The 14,117-nt window shown below is 44.9% G+C and overlaps 1 protein-coding gene across 1 annotated transcript; it reads right to left on the bottom strand.

Moving 5' to 3' along the window:
- Positions 1-3,768: 3,768 nt before the first annotated feature.
- On the bottom strand, positions 3,769-13,220 carry LOC102387565 (uncharacterized protein K02A2.6). Its single transcript, XM_025193935.1, is given in 6 exon segments — positions 3,769-3,840; positions 6,077-7,128; positions 7,131-7,540; positions 12,075-12,141; positions 12,144-12,929; positions 12,932-13,220. Coding segments are annotated over 6 exon segments (2,676 nt in total).
- Between the last annotated feature and the right edge of the window lie 897 nt (positions 13,221-14,117).

Here is a 14,117-nt window from a genome sequence, read left to right as displayed (position 1 = left end):
AGTGAGCTATTCCCTTCCATCACGCCCTCTTGTCTCATCTTTTTTAAAGCTTGGTGTTTATGACCCTTTAGTTATCTTTGAATTGGGTTCTGATTTTGTTGCAGTATTCAAACGATGAAATTGCATAGAACACGTGTTTACTGTTTAATGCAGAAAGATATAAAAGCAATAGGGCAAACTAGGCATGAATTTGTGTGACAGCAAAAATAGCCAATGCAAAAATAGCCAGAGCTACATATTTTTGGTAAGTCACCAGATCATGGAACAGCAAGGTTGCTCTCTAAGCAGTTCTCAAGTGACTAGACTGCACGTTCACAGCTGCAGCCACATATAACCAGTAGGTACTCATTAGGGATAACTCAAAGAGCAGCAGGACAGGCACCTGGAACTACTCATGAATGAAACTTCCTCAGGAACTGAACAGTCGTCTTCCCACTAGAGATGGTCCCTTCAGCCAAGGGCTGAGGCACCACTAGCAGGTCCAAGGAAGGAGAGAGGCTTCCCTGCCATTTCTACTTGATACTTGAAAAAACCAACAGCAACATCAGTTATAATGTAGTCATAACTTCTCATGAGCAGTAAGGTAACACAATTTACAAAAAAGGAAATTAAACCAAAAAGTTCATTTTATCTCTAGATTTTAAGATGCAGACAGAATTGGCAAGCCCAATGATAAAAGTGCTCCCACCTCACCATCTCATCTTAAGTGCTTCAATTCTATTTATTTTGTTAAAACTAGACAAGATAGAAAAGAAGTGAAAAAAGAAACTAAGTGAAAGGAACCATGAAAAAAATATTGATGCAAAAATCAACAACTGCTTGGTGTCATTTCACAAACAATATGAGATTAATGAAGTGAAGTAATGCTAATAAAAGACAAATCTGGAAAAAAATAAACTTCTTAACATTCCAAATCAGGAACAAACTTATATTTGCACATGCATCTATAGAGCTATATACACACTTATTTATGAAGTCTTACAAATCAACTTCTCCTTGATTCGCTTGCCAAGGTCTGTGAGAGTCCAGTGGCACTTAAAAAAATCATTCCTGAATAAATGTACCAATTAGAATAATTAGCACCAGTATTGTCATATCTATTTGTCAAGAAAAAAAAAATACAATATTTCCTAGAGTATACAATATTTCGCAGAGAACGTTTAAATCGCGTATATTTTTCCCTTGTATGACTGTACCATCAGCCATATTGCAAAATGTAATTTAATACACAAGTTAATGGACTCTGTATACACTAGCATTTTTTGTGCGTTTGCTTTTCCTTGACACAAATATTCTCTGAATCCTGACAATATTCTTGAAAAAAGTATTTGTTAGTTCCTCCATTCTGCTACCAATAAATTTGTCTCTCACAGATTTCCAAAGCCATACTGCTCATCTTTCAGAACAAAAACAAGGATCCAAAATAACACAGGTGAGGCCATGATTCAGCCACGCATTTAAGCTCATGTTTCATTTTAAATACATGCTTCAGTCCTATTATTTCCAATGGAATGAAAGCAAGTGCTTTACCATGTTGAACCTTCTTCCGAATCTTTACTTAGGCAACATTCCAGTTAATTCCAATTTAAGTTTTAGTTGGGTAAGTAATGCAGGATTGTACCCTGTCTAATTGCAGTCCTTAAAATTACCCAGTCTTTTTTTTTCATTTTAAAAGGCCTCATATTTACCTACCAAGTCCAGAGTTCAAGACAGAGTTTCTTCTGCAATAGCCAGTGACCATCAGATGCTGGGCTTCTTTTCACATCTACATTATGCATGTAAGATTTGCAGTGTCTGTGGGAACAACAGAGAATTCTGATTTCTAGTTGGGGTAGCCAGGACGGAACATTCCCCCCAACGGGCTCATTCTGTTCATGCCTGCCTATGCCACCTAAATGTGTCAGGTCCAGAAGCACTGCTGCGAAGCACAACCATCCCTTGCTCCCACTTTGCACATACCAAATGCTGGAGAAAAGTAAATGCCCTGCAAGTAAAGTAGCACTGAGCACATACATACTGGTACCCCTGCCTGTGACTGACACAAGCACTGGACATGCCTGAGTGCAGACAGTTGTTAGGTTACATTTGTGGAGGGCTGTAGTGCAGAGAGGATGTGCAATAGATGGAGGCAATGTAAACATGTCTTCTTGATATCTATGGTATCTCAGTCAGCAGAGTGGGCAGCCCTTCCCAAACAATCATTAAAAATTTGGCTATGTCTGGACCAATTGGACCCAGCTATTTTCTCATTACCCTAAACAGGCACTTACATTCAAGGTGCAGTCAGCATTTTATAATCCCCTTACAGGTTAAATCCAATTTGCAGTTGGTCTTAAATCAAATGCTACTTAAGACCTAGAAAGAATAAACAAATCAACCCAAAGTAAAGAATGTAAACTTCTTCCTTCTAGTGACATAAAATAAAAAGTCAGACTGGTAGGTCTTGTGAGACTGTTGCAGCTGTAAAGCCTACAAGCTAATTGCCTGTTGCTCCCTGCCTGTCAGTTCCTGGAGTTCCTCAAATTCTTTGGGCCCACCAAAGCTTTACACAGAAGGACTGTCCCTTTGTTATAAAAAACAGTGAGGGGATCAGTTTTTATTAGCAATTTGGAGGGCCTTAATAAGTGTAACAACATTTGCAGCAATGCACTCTCTCCATTTCCTCTTACATGTTTCAAAGACATCCCCGCCACTTCAGAAAATACTTCTGAGGTTGTATGCAGAGTGGAACATTTGATAAATGATCCCTCATGCTCCATGTATATTTGAGACCCACACTCAGAGCCAATTCCTTTAGCTTTCTGGTTTACTTCACTTCAGAAGGTCATGCATTGTAAGAGTTTTAGATTTTCCACCTCCAGGAGCTAACAGATTTCACACTGATGTAAAATATTCTAAACAATTTACACAAATGAGATATTAATGCACAAATGAGATAACAGGAAGACTGACTTAGAGACTGGTCCTTTAAACCTCTAGACCTGCAGTATCATTTCAAGCTGCATCACTAGTATGTTCATCGGTGTGATCAGTTGATTGTACAAGGGACCATCCCAATGTTTGAGAAAATTTTGGCCGTGGGTACTTGGCCAAATAAAATGGAGCGAAGCTCGTCTCAGATACTATAGGGGTCTGCATGCAATCCCATGAGTTAACACTTACCTTAACTCATTTAGGCACGTTTTCAGGTATCGCCAACCTCAGGCCTGAGCAGATAATTAAAGAAGGCTTTGATTTTGACTGGGGTTTTTTAAATTATCATTATTGATAATTGAATGTCTTCATCACAACTCAGAATGTAGCTTTATAGGACTCCAAAACACAGAAGAAATATTACCATTTTAGAGCAGGTGAAACTGGTCACTTAAACAGTAAAGTTTAAGTGAGCAGACTGAAGACATAAGGATTTACTTTCCAGATGTACTATTACCATCCAGAAATGTCTCCCTCCTAGTTCCAGGCTACTGATAGCAAACAGAGCTGATGCTACTTGCTCAGCAGGGTCTGCAACTGAGGGACAAGCAGTTGACTTGCATAGGGAGTACAGCATCCCGGGGGCCATCTCATTGGTAGCCTGCGTGGCATCTTTCACCACAATCTGAAACTATTCCAGTGTTCCTCCCAGAGACAGTCTCTGTAAACGTTTGATTGCACAATCCCATAAAAAAGCAATCCAGGTGGACTACCCAAGAAGTCAATGAGGCATAACCTTTAGGAAGAGATAGTATGGGGACTGCAAAAACCAAAACCAAAAACCCAGCCACCTTTCTACAACTGAGCGACAAGCACCATCATCTCCATTCCATTATAAGCATCTGTTATCATTTTCAAGCATGCCTGCTAAAAAAAAGAATTAGAACCTTAATTCTCCCTTAAAAGCTAACAGCAGACAGACATTTTATGGCCCCTTCACTAGGGAATCCAGGGTCATTTGCTGTAAGTGAGGTCTGCCCAGCTCTCCTACTCGGTTTTTAATACCATAGCAGGTTATATCTAATAATTAAGGATAAATGGCTGGTTTTTTTAATTTGCTGATGGGGGAGGGTGGCCACCTGTATATGAGATATTCCTTCTCAGTGGTGGCTAAGTGACAAGAGATCGCACAAAAGAAACTGAATTTCTTCATGATAAGTTAATTGTGACCACCCCTAACTTTTCTCGTTTATCAAAAAAGTCTCAGGTGTTAAACATTTACATAGCAGACCCTTATAATGGCTGTAGTTTTAAATTCGCGCTTCAGGGTAATGTTTACAAAGCCATAACACTGTCTGAAATCAGAACTTGTCTGTCCAGTGTTAGAACAATGAGCAAATGGAGACTCATTGAAAGAGAATAGAATTCTGTTTTCTTTTGATCATTTGATCTACTTGTTTTCAAAACTATAGCGAACGCTTTGAATAGTAAGGCCTGCCAATTTTCCCCCACGTAATGGCACTTTTACAAGCCATGTATTACCTGAGAAACAAGCAAATCACACGTCTTTACTGCTGAATCTCTTCCAACACCCCTTTGAGGGGCTCTTTTTTTTTGGTCCTTGCTCACTGTATAATGTCTAATTTAGACTGTTAACTGCTAATATGATATTCAGATGTCTGTGAAGTGTCATGCATAGTTACAGTGCTGTGTAAGCAACACTGATCTCAATAGTATTACTTAAGGTCCACTGCAATTACAACTGATTTACTAATTGCTCTGGTTAAAGTTTTCAGACTTATAATAAATAGCTTGCCTGTAAAATGCATTTAAGCTACCATAACCATCTATAAACCTATGTATTAATTAATCAGAGTCAAAAAGCATCACTAGAAAAGCTTCAGCCACCATGAAGTATTCATGCACTTTGCCCTTAAGCTCCAGTTTTCATTACAAAATTAGTTTTCATACAGTCATTTATTAGAGATATTATCAGCAGGAAAAAAATTATAATAGTACAGTATGAAACATTTGAACTTTATATCAGAAGAAAATCTAATTAAAATTACAGGATGTCAATAACGGCATGTTTCCTCTGGAAGAATAATGACAAAGGTACCAAATATCTTCAAGGTCAAGAAAAGGACAGACTGGTATCATGGTTAGCCTATTTGTGTAAGGTGCATAACGGATGACTAATGAAAAAATGCCTTCCACTTCTACCCTGGAACAGACTGGCCAAGCACAAGTATAGAGCAAACTAGGAGAAAAAAGAACAACAAAGCTCTCCAGTTCTCACCCAAGCTCTGCTGTTGATGCCCTGTGCAACTATTGGGCAAATCTATTAGCATCTTTATGCCTCAGTTTCCTAATGTAGGAAAACAAATACTATTTTTCTATCTGTCTGTACAAGAGCATTGCAAAGATTAAAAGCTTACTGACTGTACAGATCACAAGTTGTACAATCTATAAGCATGAGAGTTTGGCTATTGTTGCAATATTAATATCTAATGTAAGTGAATTCAGCAAGAGTCAAGTTCCTTACTTAACAAAGAATACTGAGGTTTACTTTTCTGCAGGCCCAAAACAACAGGCTGCTTTATTCAGGAGCAAACAACAACTAAGTGGGAAAATGAAAGTAACTCTGGAACAACAGAGGGTGGAGCTCTAGTTCTCAAGCTCCATCCCATAATAATGACTAACAATTTAACCCTATAATTGCCCAATTACTACATTCCTTCCCTCCCTAACATACAACCTGGACAGAATCTTTCAAATAACTAGGAGCTCTCCGTTCTCTGGCTGGATAATGCCCCTCCTCAGGAACAGGCTTCTCCTCTGGCCAGGGGAGTACATGTCTGTCTCCAGCATCTCTGACCTCCTGACTAGGAGAGTTTGTGGATAGTTCCAAATTACTGGGCTCAGAATTCTCAGTCATTCTACCCAATTCCAGGCCCTCCAAAAACCCCTCCTTCCCAGGCAATGGCTCTGGTCCCTCAGGTAGGTTGGGTTGTAAGCAGATGTTGTCCTGATGTCATCTCACCATTTGGCCATCACTGACTCCAATTTTAAAAGATAAGGGTCCCATTTGTTCTTGGAATCTGCCTGGAATCCAAGTAGGTTGGCCAGTATTGAAATGTTTTGTGTAGACAGGATCACATACCCCCAAAACTCTCTCTTTAGTGTGATAATCATGGTTGTGTTTTTGAAGGGTCTGTTTTTTCCACACTTCTTCCTCCATATTGGGATACAGTAAATCCAAATGAGTCTTGATCCTCCTTCCCATTAATAGCTGGACAGGGCTCATGCCTGTGATGGTTTGAGGTGCAACTCGATATTTCAAAAGGAATTGAGCCAATTTTGTCTCCAAACTTCCTCTGGTCATTTTTCTCATTCCTTCTTTGAAGGTCCTCACAGCTCTTTCTACAAGACCATTGGAAGCTGGGTGGTATGGTGATGTTTGAATGTGTTTAATTCCATTTTTACTAAGGAACTCCTTAAATTCATGACTAGTGAAATTCGGAGCATTATCTGTGACCAATAACACAGGCAATGTCTGTGTGGCAAAAGTCTGTCAAAGCTTGTCACAGGTTGCTTCTGAGGTTGTTGAGTTCACAGGGTACACTTCCAGCCATTTTGAATGAGCATCTATTATGATCAAAAACATTTTTCCTAAATAGGGTCCAGCATAGTCTAAGTGCAGACGAAACCAAGGCTGTCCTGGCCATTTCCAAGGATGCAAGGGTGCCTGTGCCAGAGACTGTTGACATACTTGACACTGGGGGTAGTGTTTGACCACCTTTTCCAGGTCTTCATGTAGGCATGGCCACCACACATAGCTGCAAGCTAAAGCTTTCATTCTGGACTTTCCAGGATGTGCCTCATGTAGTTCTGCCAGCATTTTCTGTCATCCTTGAGGGGGGACTACCACTTGCATGCCCCACAAAATATAGCCATCCTCTATGCTCAGTTCAGTACTTCTGGTCCAAAAGGGCCAAAGCTCTCCTCCCGAATTCTGTTTTGGCCAGCCCTGTAAGCGCTCTTCTGTAGGGGCTGAGTCTGGTAGTGGTAGTCTGCTCAGGGTGTCAGCATTCCCATGTTGATGGCCCACCTTGTAAAGAATCTTGTACTCATACATGGCTAGGGTCAAAGCCCACTACTGTAGTTGTGCCGCTGCCATATTGGGTAATGCTTTTTTTTTCTTAAATAAACCTCCAAAGGTTTGTGGTCTGTTATGATGGTAAAAGCCTTCCCATACAGATACTGGTGAAACTTCTTTAGGCCAAATATAATAGCTAAACTTTCCTTTTCCAACTGAGAATAACCCCGTTTGGCTTTGTTTAGTGTCCTTGAGGCATATCCAATAAGCCATTCTTCCTGATTGTTCAGTTTATGGGACAACACAGCCACTAGTCCATATGATGAAGCATTGCAGGACAGGATTAATTCCTTGCTGGGATCAAAACGAAACAAAAGCTCTGATGATTTAAGTAGCCTCTTAGATTCTCAGAAGGCTTCTTCTTGTCTACCTCCCCAGTGCCATGAGGCTCCTTTCCTTAAGAGGTGATGTAAAGGTTCCAAGAGAGCTGAAAGGTTTGGAAGGAACCCTACCGACCCCCAGCAGCAGCTGGAGGTAAGCAGGGCCATGGTGGGAGGGGACTAGCCCAGCTCAGCTGCAGCGAGGCGGCTGATTAGAAACCGGGGAGGGTCTCGCTACACCCCAGCCCCTAATTGGCCCAGCCTGCCAGGGGGACAGTAGAGGAGGGTAGGGGGTACTCACTGACCCCTCTCCAGGCAGGCAGGGTCCCCCAAATCCCTGGCAGGGCCCCCCCTTGCTCGGGAGTACTACAGGTGCCGGAGACGGGCCCACTGTGCATGTGCATAGTTTAAAAGAGCCCCGCCAAAGGAAAAAAGCCTCAGAGAGGCTTAGGGAGCAGCGCAAGATGCACGAGTGAAAGCCCTTCACACCCCCACACCCCAAAGCCCCTCAGTGACCCCCCATTGGTTGCAGAGCCCCCCCGCCAACACCCAGCAGCAGCTGGAGGTAAGCTGGGCTGTGGTGGGAGGGGACTAGTCCAGCTCAGCTGCAGGGAGGTGGCTGATTACAAACTGGAGAGGGTCTCACCCTGCCCTGGCCCCTACTTCGCCCAGCCCCACAGGGAGCCGTGCGACCGGAGCCTCGCGAACAGGCCGTGCAAACAGGCGTGCTTATCTGCCCGGCATGTGAGTTAGTGCAGAGTTTGCGCAGGAGGGTGAGTAGGAGGGCCTGAGGCCCTGCCTGTGTGCCCCTGCCCTAGGGAAGCGAGTCCCAGCTATAGCCAGTCCACCAGCAGCATGCCACAGATGGGCACAAGCTGCGCCTCACTCCTCGGGTCCCCTCGGGGTCTGTGTCCCCCCCCCCACACTGACTCCTCAAAGACCTCCACCCAGATGGAGCCCATGGTTCCAGGCTCCATGCAGATGGAGCCCCTGGCTCTCAGCTGCGGGGGCTGCCTGTTGCTTTTTCAGGCTCTGGGTCCTGGTAGCATGGCCACCTCTCCTTCTGAGGTATTCTCCCTACTGGGGTCTCTGGCGCTGGAGGAGCTTCAGGCCACAGTCCAGAGACTGCGTGCCATCAGGGACTATAAGCAGGAGATAGACTCCTACTGCCAGGCCCTTCTCCCCTGGGAGACAGAGGGTAGACCACAGTCTCCCTCCAGGACATGGGAGGATTCGGGGACCTCCCTTACTGTCCAGCCCAGGGGTTGGATCAAGGTGGTCAAGGGCCCCAAGGCCCACCGCACCAAGGCCCCTGTCCTGCTGGAGCTCAACAACAGGTATGAACCTCTTGCAGCCCCAGAAGAGCCTGCTGAGTTGTCAGCTCCCACAGGCAACATGGGCTCTACTGTAGCTACCACCCCTGTTCTCCCCAAGACCAAACGCAAAGTGTTTGTTGTGGGAGACTCCATCCTGAGAGGGACTGAGGGGACAATCTGCCACTTCGACCCCTTAGCCCAGGAAGTCTGCTGCTTCCTGGGAGCCCACTTCCGAGACATTGTGGAGAAGATCCCTAAACTCCTCCAACCCACTGACCACTATCCCATACTCCTTATCCATGTGGGCACCAGTGACATGGCTCGGAGCACTCCCAGCCAGGTCATGAGGCGCTACAGGGATTTGGGAGCTGGGATAAAGGGTCTGGGAGTGCAGGTGGTGTTTTCTTCGATTTTCCCAGTCTCGGACTATGGGCTGAGGAGGGAGAGGAGGACACAGGTAGTGAACCAAAGACTGTGGCGCTGATGTCATCAGGAAGGCCTTGGCTTCATGACCATAGTCTGCTCTTTGGTGAGAAAGGCAGTGAGCTGCTGGGAAGTGACGGCCTCCACCTCTCTCTGCTGGGGAGGAGGCTCTTCTCAGCCAGACTGACTGACCTGCTGCACCGGGCTTTAAACTAAGCCTGCTGGGGGATGGGGGGACTACTGCCACTGATGGCCCACTGAGCAACCCTTGCAAAGCCAGCGGGCCTAGGCACTTAAGGGAGTCCACCCCTGCCCTGGCCCTGGATCACTCTGTGGAGACACTTGCCTGCCTGTACACGAATGCCAGGAGCTTCAGGAATAAGCAGGAGGAACTTATCCTCCTGCTTAACACAAATAATTATGATGTCATAGGGATAACGGAGACCTGGTGGGACTCCACCCATGACTGGACCACAGGTATAGATGGCTATACCCTGTACAGGAGAGATAGAGTAAACAAAAGGGGCGGGGGTGTAGTTCTCTATGTCAAGGAGACCTACGCATCCCTGCAAGCCGATATTGGTGACCAGGGTGGATGGCTGGAGACCCTCTGGGTTAAAATCCGTGGGGAACACGGCACAGGGGACATGATGGTGGGAGTCTACTACAGACTTCCCACCCAAAGTCATGAGCTTGAGCAGGAGTTCACCAGGGAATTGGCTGAGGCCACATGCTCCCAGTCCATGGTGTCATGGGAGACTTCAACTACCCAGACGTCTTGTGGGAAGAGCGCTTGGCTAAATCCAAGTGGTCACAAAGCTTCCTCTCGTGCGTGGATGACTTCTTTCTGACTCAAGACCTTAAGGGGAGGGGAGTTCAGGAAGAGTGATTGCTCCTCAAGGGAGCGATCCTTGATGCACAAACTCAGGCTATTCCATCTCAGAAGAAAGGCAGCAAAAGGGCACAGCAGCCCCCTTGGCTCTCCAGGGAACTGGCAGACCTCCTGTGGCTAAAAAGAAAGGCCTACAAAGGATGGAAGATGGGATCCACCTCTAAGGAGGAATACTCCACACTGGTCTGGTCCTGCAGGGAGTGAACCAGGAAAGCCAAGGCTGCAATGTAACTCCAGCTAGCTACAAGTATCAAGGACAATAAAAAGTCCTTTTTCATATATGTGGGGAGCTGGAGGAAAAGCAAGGGCAACATTGGAAGCCTGCTAAACCAGATGGAACATCTGACAACCGACGCCCAAGAAAAAGCGAACCTATTAAATGGGAACTTTGCATCAGTCTTTCATCAGTCCCATGGGACACCCATGCCCATTACGGGACAGGGAGACCCGGGTGAGGGAGATTCCCTGACCTCCATCAATGCTGACCTCGTGAAGGAACACCTTGAGAGGCTTGACACCTTCAAGTCAGCCGGCCCTGACAGTGTACACCCCAGGGTACTCAAGGAGCTGGCTAGCATCATAGCTCAGCCCCTGGCATGGGTCTTCAAGAATTCCTGGTGCTCTGGTGAAGTGCTCAAAGACTGGAAGAAGGCCAATATGGTACCCATCTTCAAGAATGGGAGGAAACTACAGGCGCATCAGCCTGACGTCTATCCTGGGCAAGGTCTTGGAAAAGATTATCAAGGAGGCCATCCTTAACAGAGTAGCTGATGGCAATATCCTGAGGGATACCCAGCATGGGTTTGTTGCGGGTAGATCTTGCTTGACCAATCTCATTTCCTTCTACAACTCGGTGACCTATCATCTGGACAAGGGAGAAGAGATTGATATCATATATCTTGACTTCAAAAAAGCATTTGATCTGGTATCCCATGATCACCTCTTGGCAAAACTGGCCAACTGCGGCCTTGGGTCCACCATGATCTGCTGGCTGGGGAATTGGCCCTGTGGTCAGACCCAGAGGGTGGTGGTTGACGGAAGTCAATCATCATAGTGCCCTGTGACCAGTGGGGTCCCCAAGGCTCTGTCCTTGGACCTGTATCGTTCAACATCTTCATTAATAATGTGGACATTGGAGTCAGAAGCGGACTGGCCAAGTTCGTTGATGACACCAAACTCTGAGGCAAAGCATCCACACCTGAAGACAGGAGGGCGATCCAGGCTGACCTTGCCAGGCTCAGGAATTGGGTGGATGAGAACCTGAATGTATTTAACACTGAAAAATGCAAGGTTCTCCACCTTGGGAGGAAAACCCTGCAGCATCCTTATAGGCTTGGCAGTGCTACGCTGACTAGCACTACAGATGAAGAGGACTTGGGGGGTCATGATTGCCCACAAGATGAGCATGAGCCTTCAATGTGATGCTGTGGCTAGTAAAGTAAGCAAAACACTGGCTTGCATCCATAGATGCTTCTCAAGTAAATCCCGGGATGTCATTCTCTTGTTGTACTTGGCCTTGGTGAAGCTGCAGCTGGAGTATTGCATCCAGTTTTGGGCTCCACAATTCAAAAAGGATGTGGAGAAGCTTGAAAGAGTCCAGAGAAGAGCCATGAACACGATCAGAGGTCAGGAAAGCAGACCTTTTGATGACAGGCTGAGAGCTACAGGGCTCTTTAGGCTGGAAAAGCGCAGGCTCAGGGGTGATCTGGTGACCACTTATAAGTTTATCTGGGGTGGTCACCAGGATCTGGGTGAACGACTGTTCACCAGAGCACCCCAAGGGATGACAAGGTCAAATGGTTATAAATTCCAGCAAGACCGTTTCATACTGGACATAAGGAAGAATTTCTTTACTGTCCGAGCCCCCAAGGTCTTGAATAGCCTGCCATCAGAGGTGGTTCAAGAACCCGCATTGAACGCCTTCGAGAGAAATTTGGATGCTTATCTTGCTGGGATCCTATGACCCCAGCTGACTTCCTGCCCTTGGGGAGGGGGCTGGACTTGATCTTCCGTGGTCCCTTCCAGCCCTAATGTCTATGAAATCTGTGAACTGATGATAATAAATCAACATTCCCAGATATGCCCGAACCTCTGACGTGTTTTGTGGGGCCAGTGCCTTTTCAAAGCTGTGCCTTTATCTGCCATGGGGTGAACTCCCTCCTTGTTGATCTTATATCTTAAGTACTGCGCTTCAGGCCTCATGAAAGAGTATTTCTTTTGTTTCAAACATAGCCCTGCTTTTTCCAGTCTTTGAAATACTCCCTTTAGTGTTGCTAGGCGTTCCTTATCACTTTTTCCCATGACGAGGATATCATCAATCCTCACCACTACCTCTGGAATCTCCTTTAAGAGGTTTTTCATGACCCTTTGGAATATGTCAGGAGCTGATGAAACTCCATAAGGCAATCCATTATATTGGTACATTCCCTTGTGGGTATTTATTCTGGTGAATTTCTTACAGTGCTCCTCGATTTCCATCTGTTGATAAGCCTGGGACATGTCCAACTTGCAAAAATGTTGGCCTCCTCCAAGCACTGCGAGCAAGTCCTCAGTGTCTAATGTAGAAACTTGATTGTCTACGACTTTATAGTCTCCCCAGACATGGATGGTTCTATCAGACTTGGCCACTGGTACAATGGGTGTTGCCCATTCTGCAAACTACACAAGGGAGACAATGCCTTCCAATCTATCCAATTCTGTTTCAGTTCTCTCTCTCAGGGCATATGGAACTGGCCTGACTTTGAAATATTTTGGCTGGCTACCATCTTGGACATAAATCCTAGCCTTTATTGTCTTCAATATACCTAACTCCTCTTGGAATACTGCAGGGTAGGCCCCCAGGATTTCTTTTAGGGTGGGCATTTCCAGTAAGTCTAACTTATATATTTCGTCCCAGTCTGGTCTGAATTTTTGAGCCATTTCCTACCACACAAGTTTGGCCTTTTTCCTTTTACTACTAAGGCCTTTAAGGTTTTCTGTTGTCCTTTATATGCAACAGGGACACTTACTGATCCTATTACTGGGGTGTAAGTCTTTAGTTTCACTCTTGTCTTTTCCAATGGACTCAGGCCTGCTTTACATTGTTGATAAGTCTCTGCATTAACCACTGTGACAGAAGCCCCTGTATCTGTTTCCATGCATACAGGTTGATTATATAACTATACAGTTACTCTGTAAGGTTCCACTTTATCCTCCATTACACACTATACAGTGTATACCTCTTCATCTGCCTCCTTTCCCTTGTCCTCCTGTACATGATAAACTTTTTGCTTTCTTCCCTTTTCTTTGGCCTGACTGTGTTGTGCAGCTGGATAGCCCCCCTTGCATTTTTTTGCTAATTGTTCCATCTTTCGGCATTTATGGCACTGGAACATTTTGGGTCTTCAAACTGAGGCTGAATGCACGCCTCCACAGCAAAAACATCTCTCCAAGTCTCTAAACTTTTGTTGAGAGCTTTGCACTTGGTTTATGGGCTCATGTTGAGTTTCTTTATTCTCTAGATGTAAATCCTGTACATTTTTCACTGCTGCTTCCATGGCAATTGCCATCTTTACAGCTTTGTCCCAGATCAGGCCCCCATCTGCAAGTAATTGTTTTTGGATTTTTACATCACCAACTCCACAAACAAATATGTCCTCTAGGTCATTTCCAAAAGAGCTGTGTTCAGTTAGCTTTTTGAGCTCAGCGATATACTCTAAGATAGATTCAGCTTCCTTCCTCCTTCTGTTATGGAAATTGAAATGTTCTACAATAGTGTTTGGCTTTGGAGTATAATGTTCAGATAAGATCTTTTGCAACTCAGCCAAATTTTTATCTCCTGACTTTAGAGGTTGCAACAAACTTCTTAAAAGGGAATATGTTTTGCTGCCACAAACACTGAGAAATATTGCTTTCCGTTTGTCCCCGTCAGTGATTTCATTAGCTTGAAAATAATGGCCCAATCTCTGAATATCTTGCTGCAGATCCTCAGTGTCTGGATTAAGTTCCTCAAATTTCCCAGAGGAAGACATAGTTGGATTTTTTCATCACCACTGTTAATTTCCTTAACAAAGAATATTGAGACTTAATTTTCTCCAGGCCCAAAACAACAGGAT

Source organism: Alligator sinensis, unplaced genomic scaffold (genome assembly GCF_000455745.1).
Source record: "Alligator sinensis unplaced genomic scaffold, ASM45574v1 scaffold934_1, whole genome shotgun sequence".
Taxonomy (NCBI): Eukaryota; Metazoa; Chordata; order Crocodylia; family Alligatoridae; genus Alligator; species Alligator sinensis.
The sequence above is the reverse complement of the archived record's forward strand: the minus strand, read 5'-3'. Positions and strand labels throughout refer to the sequence as shown.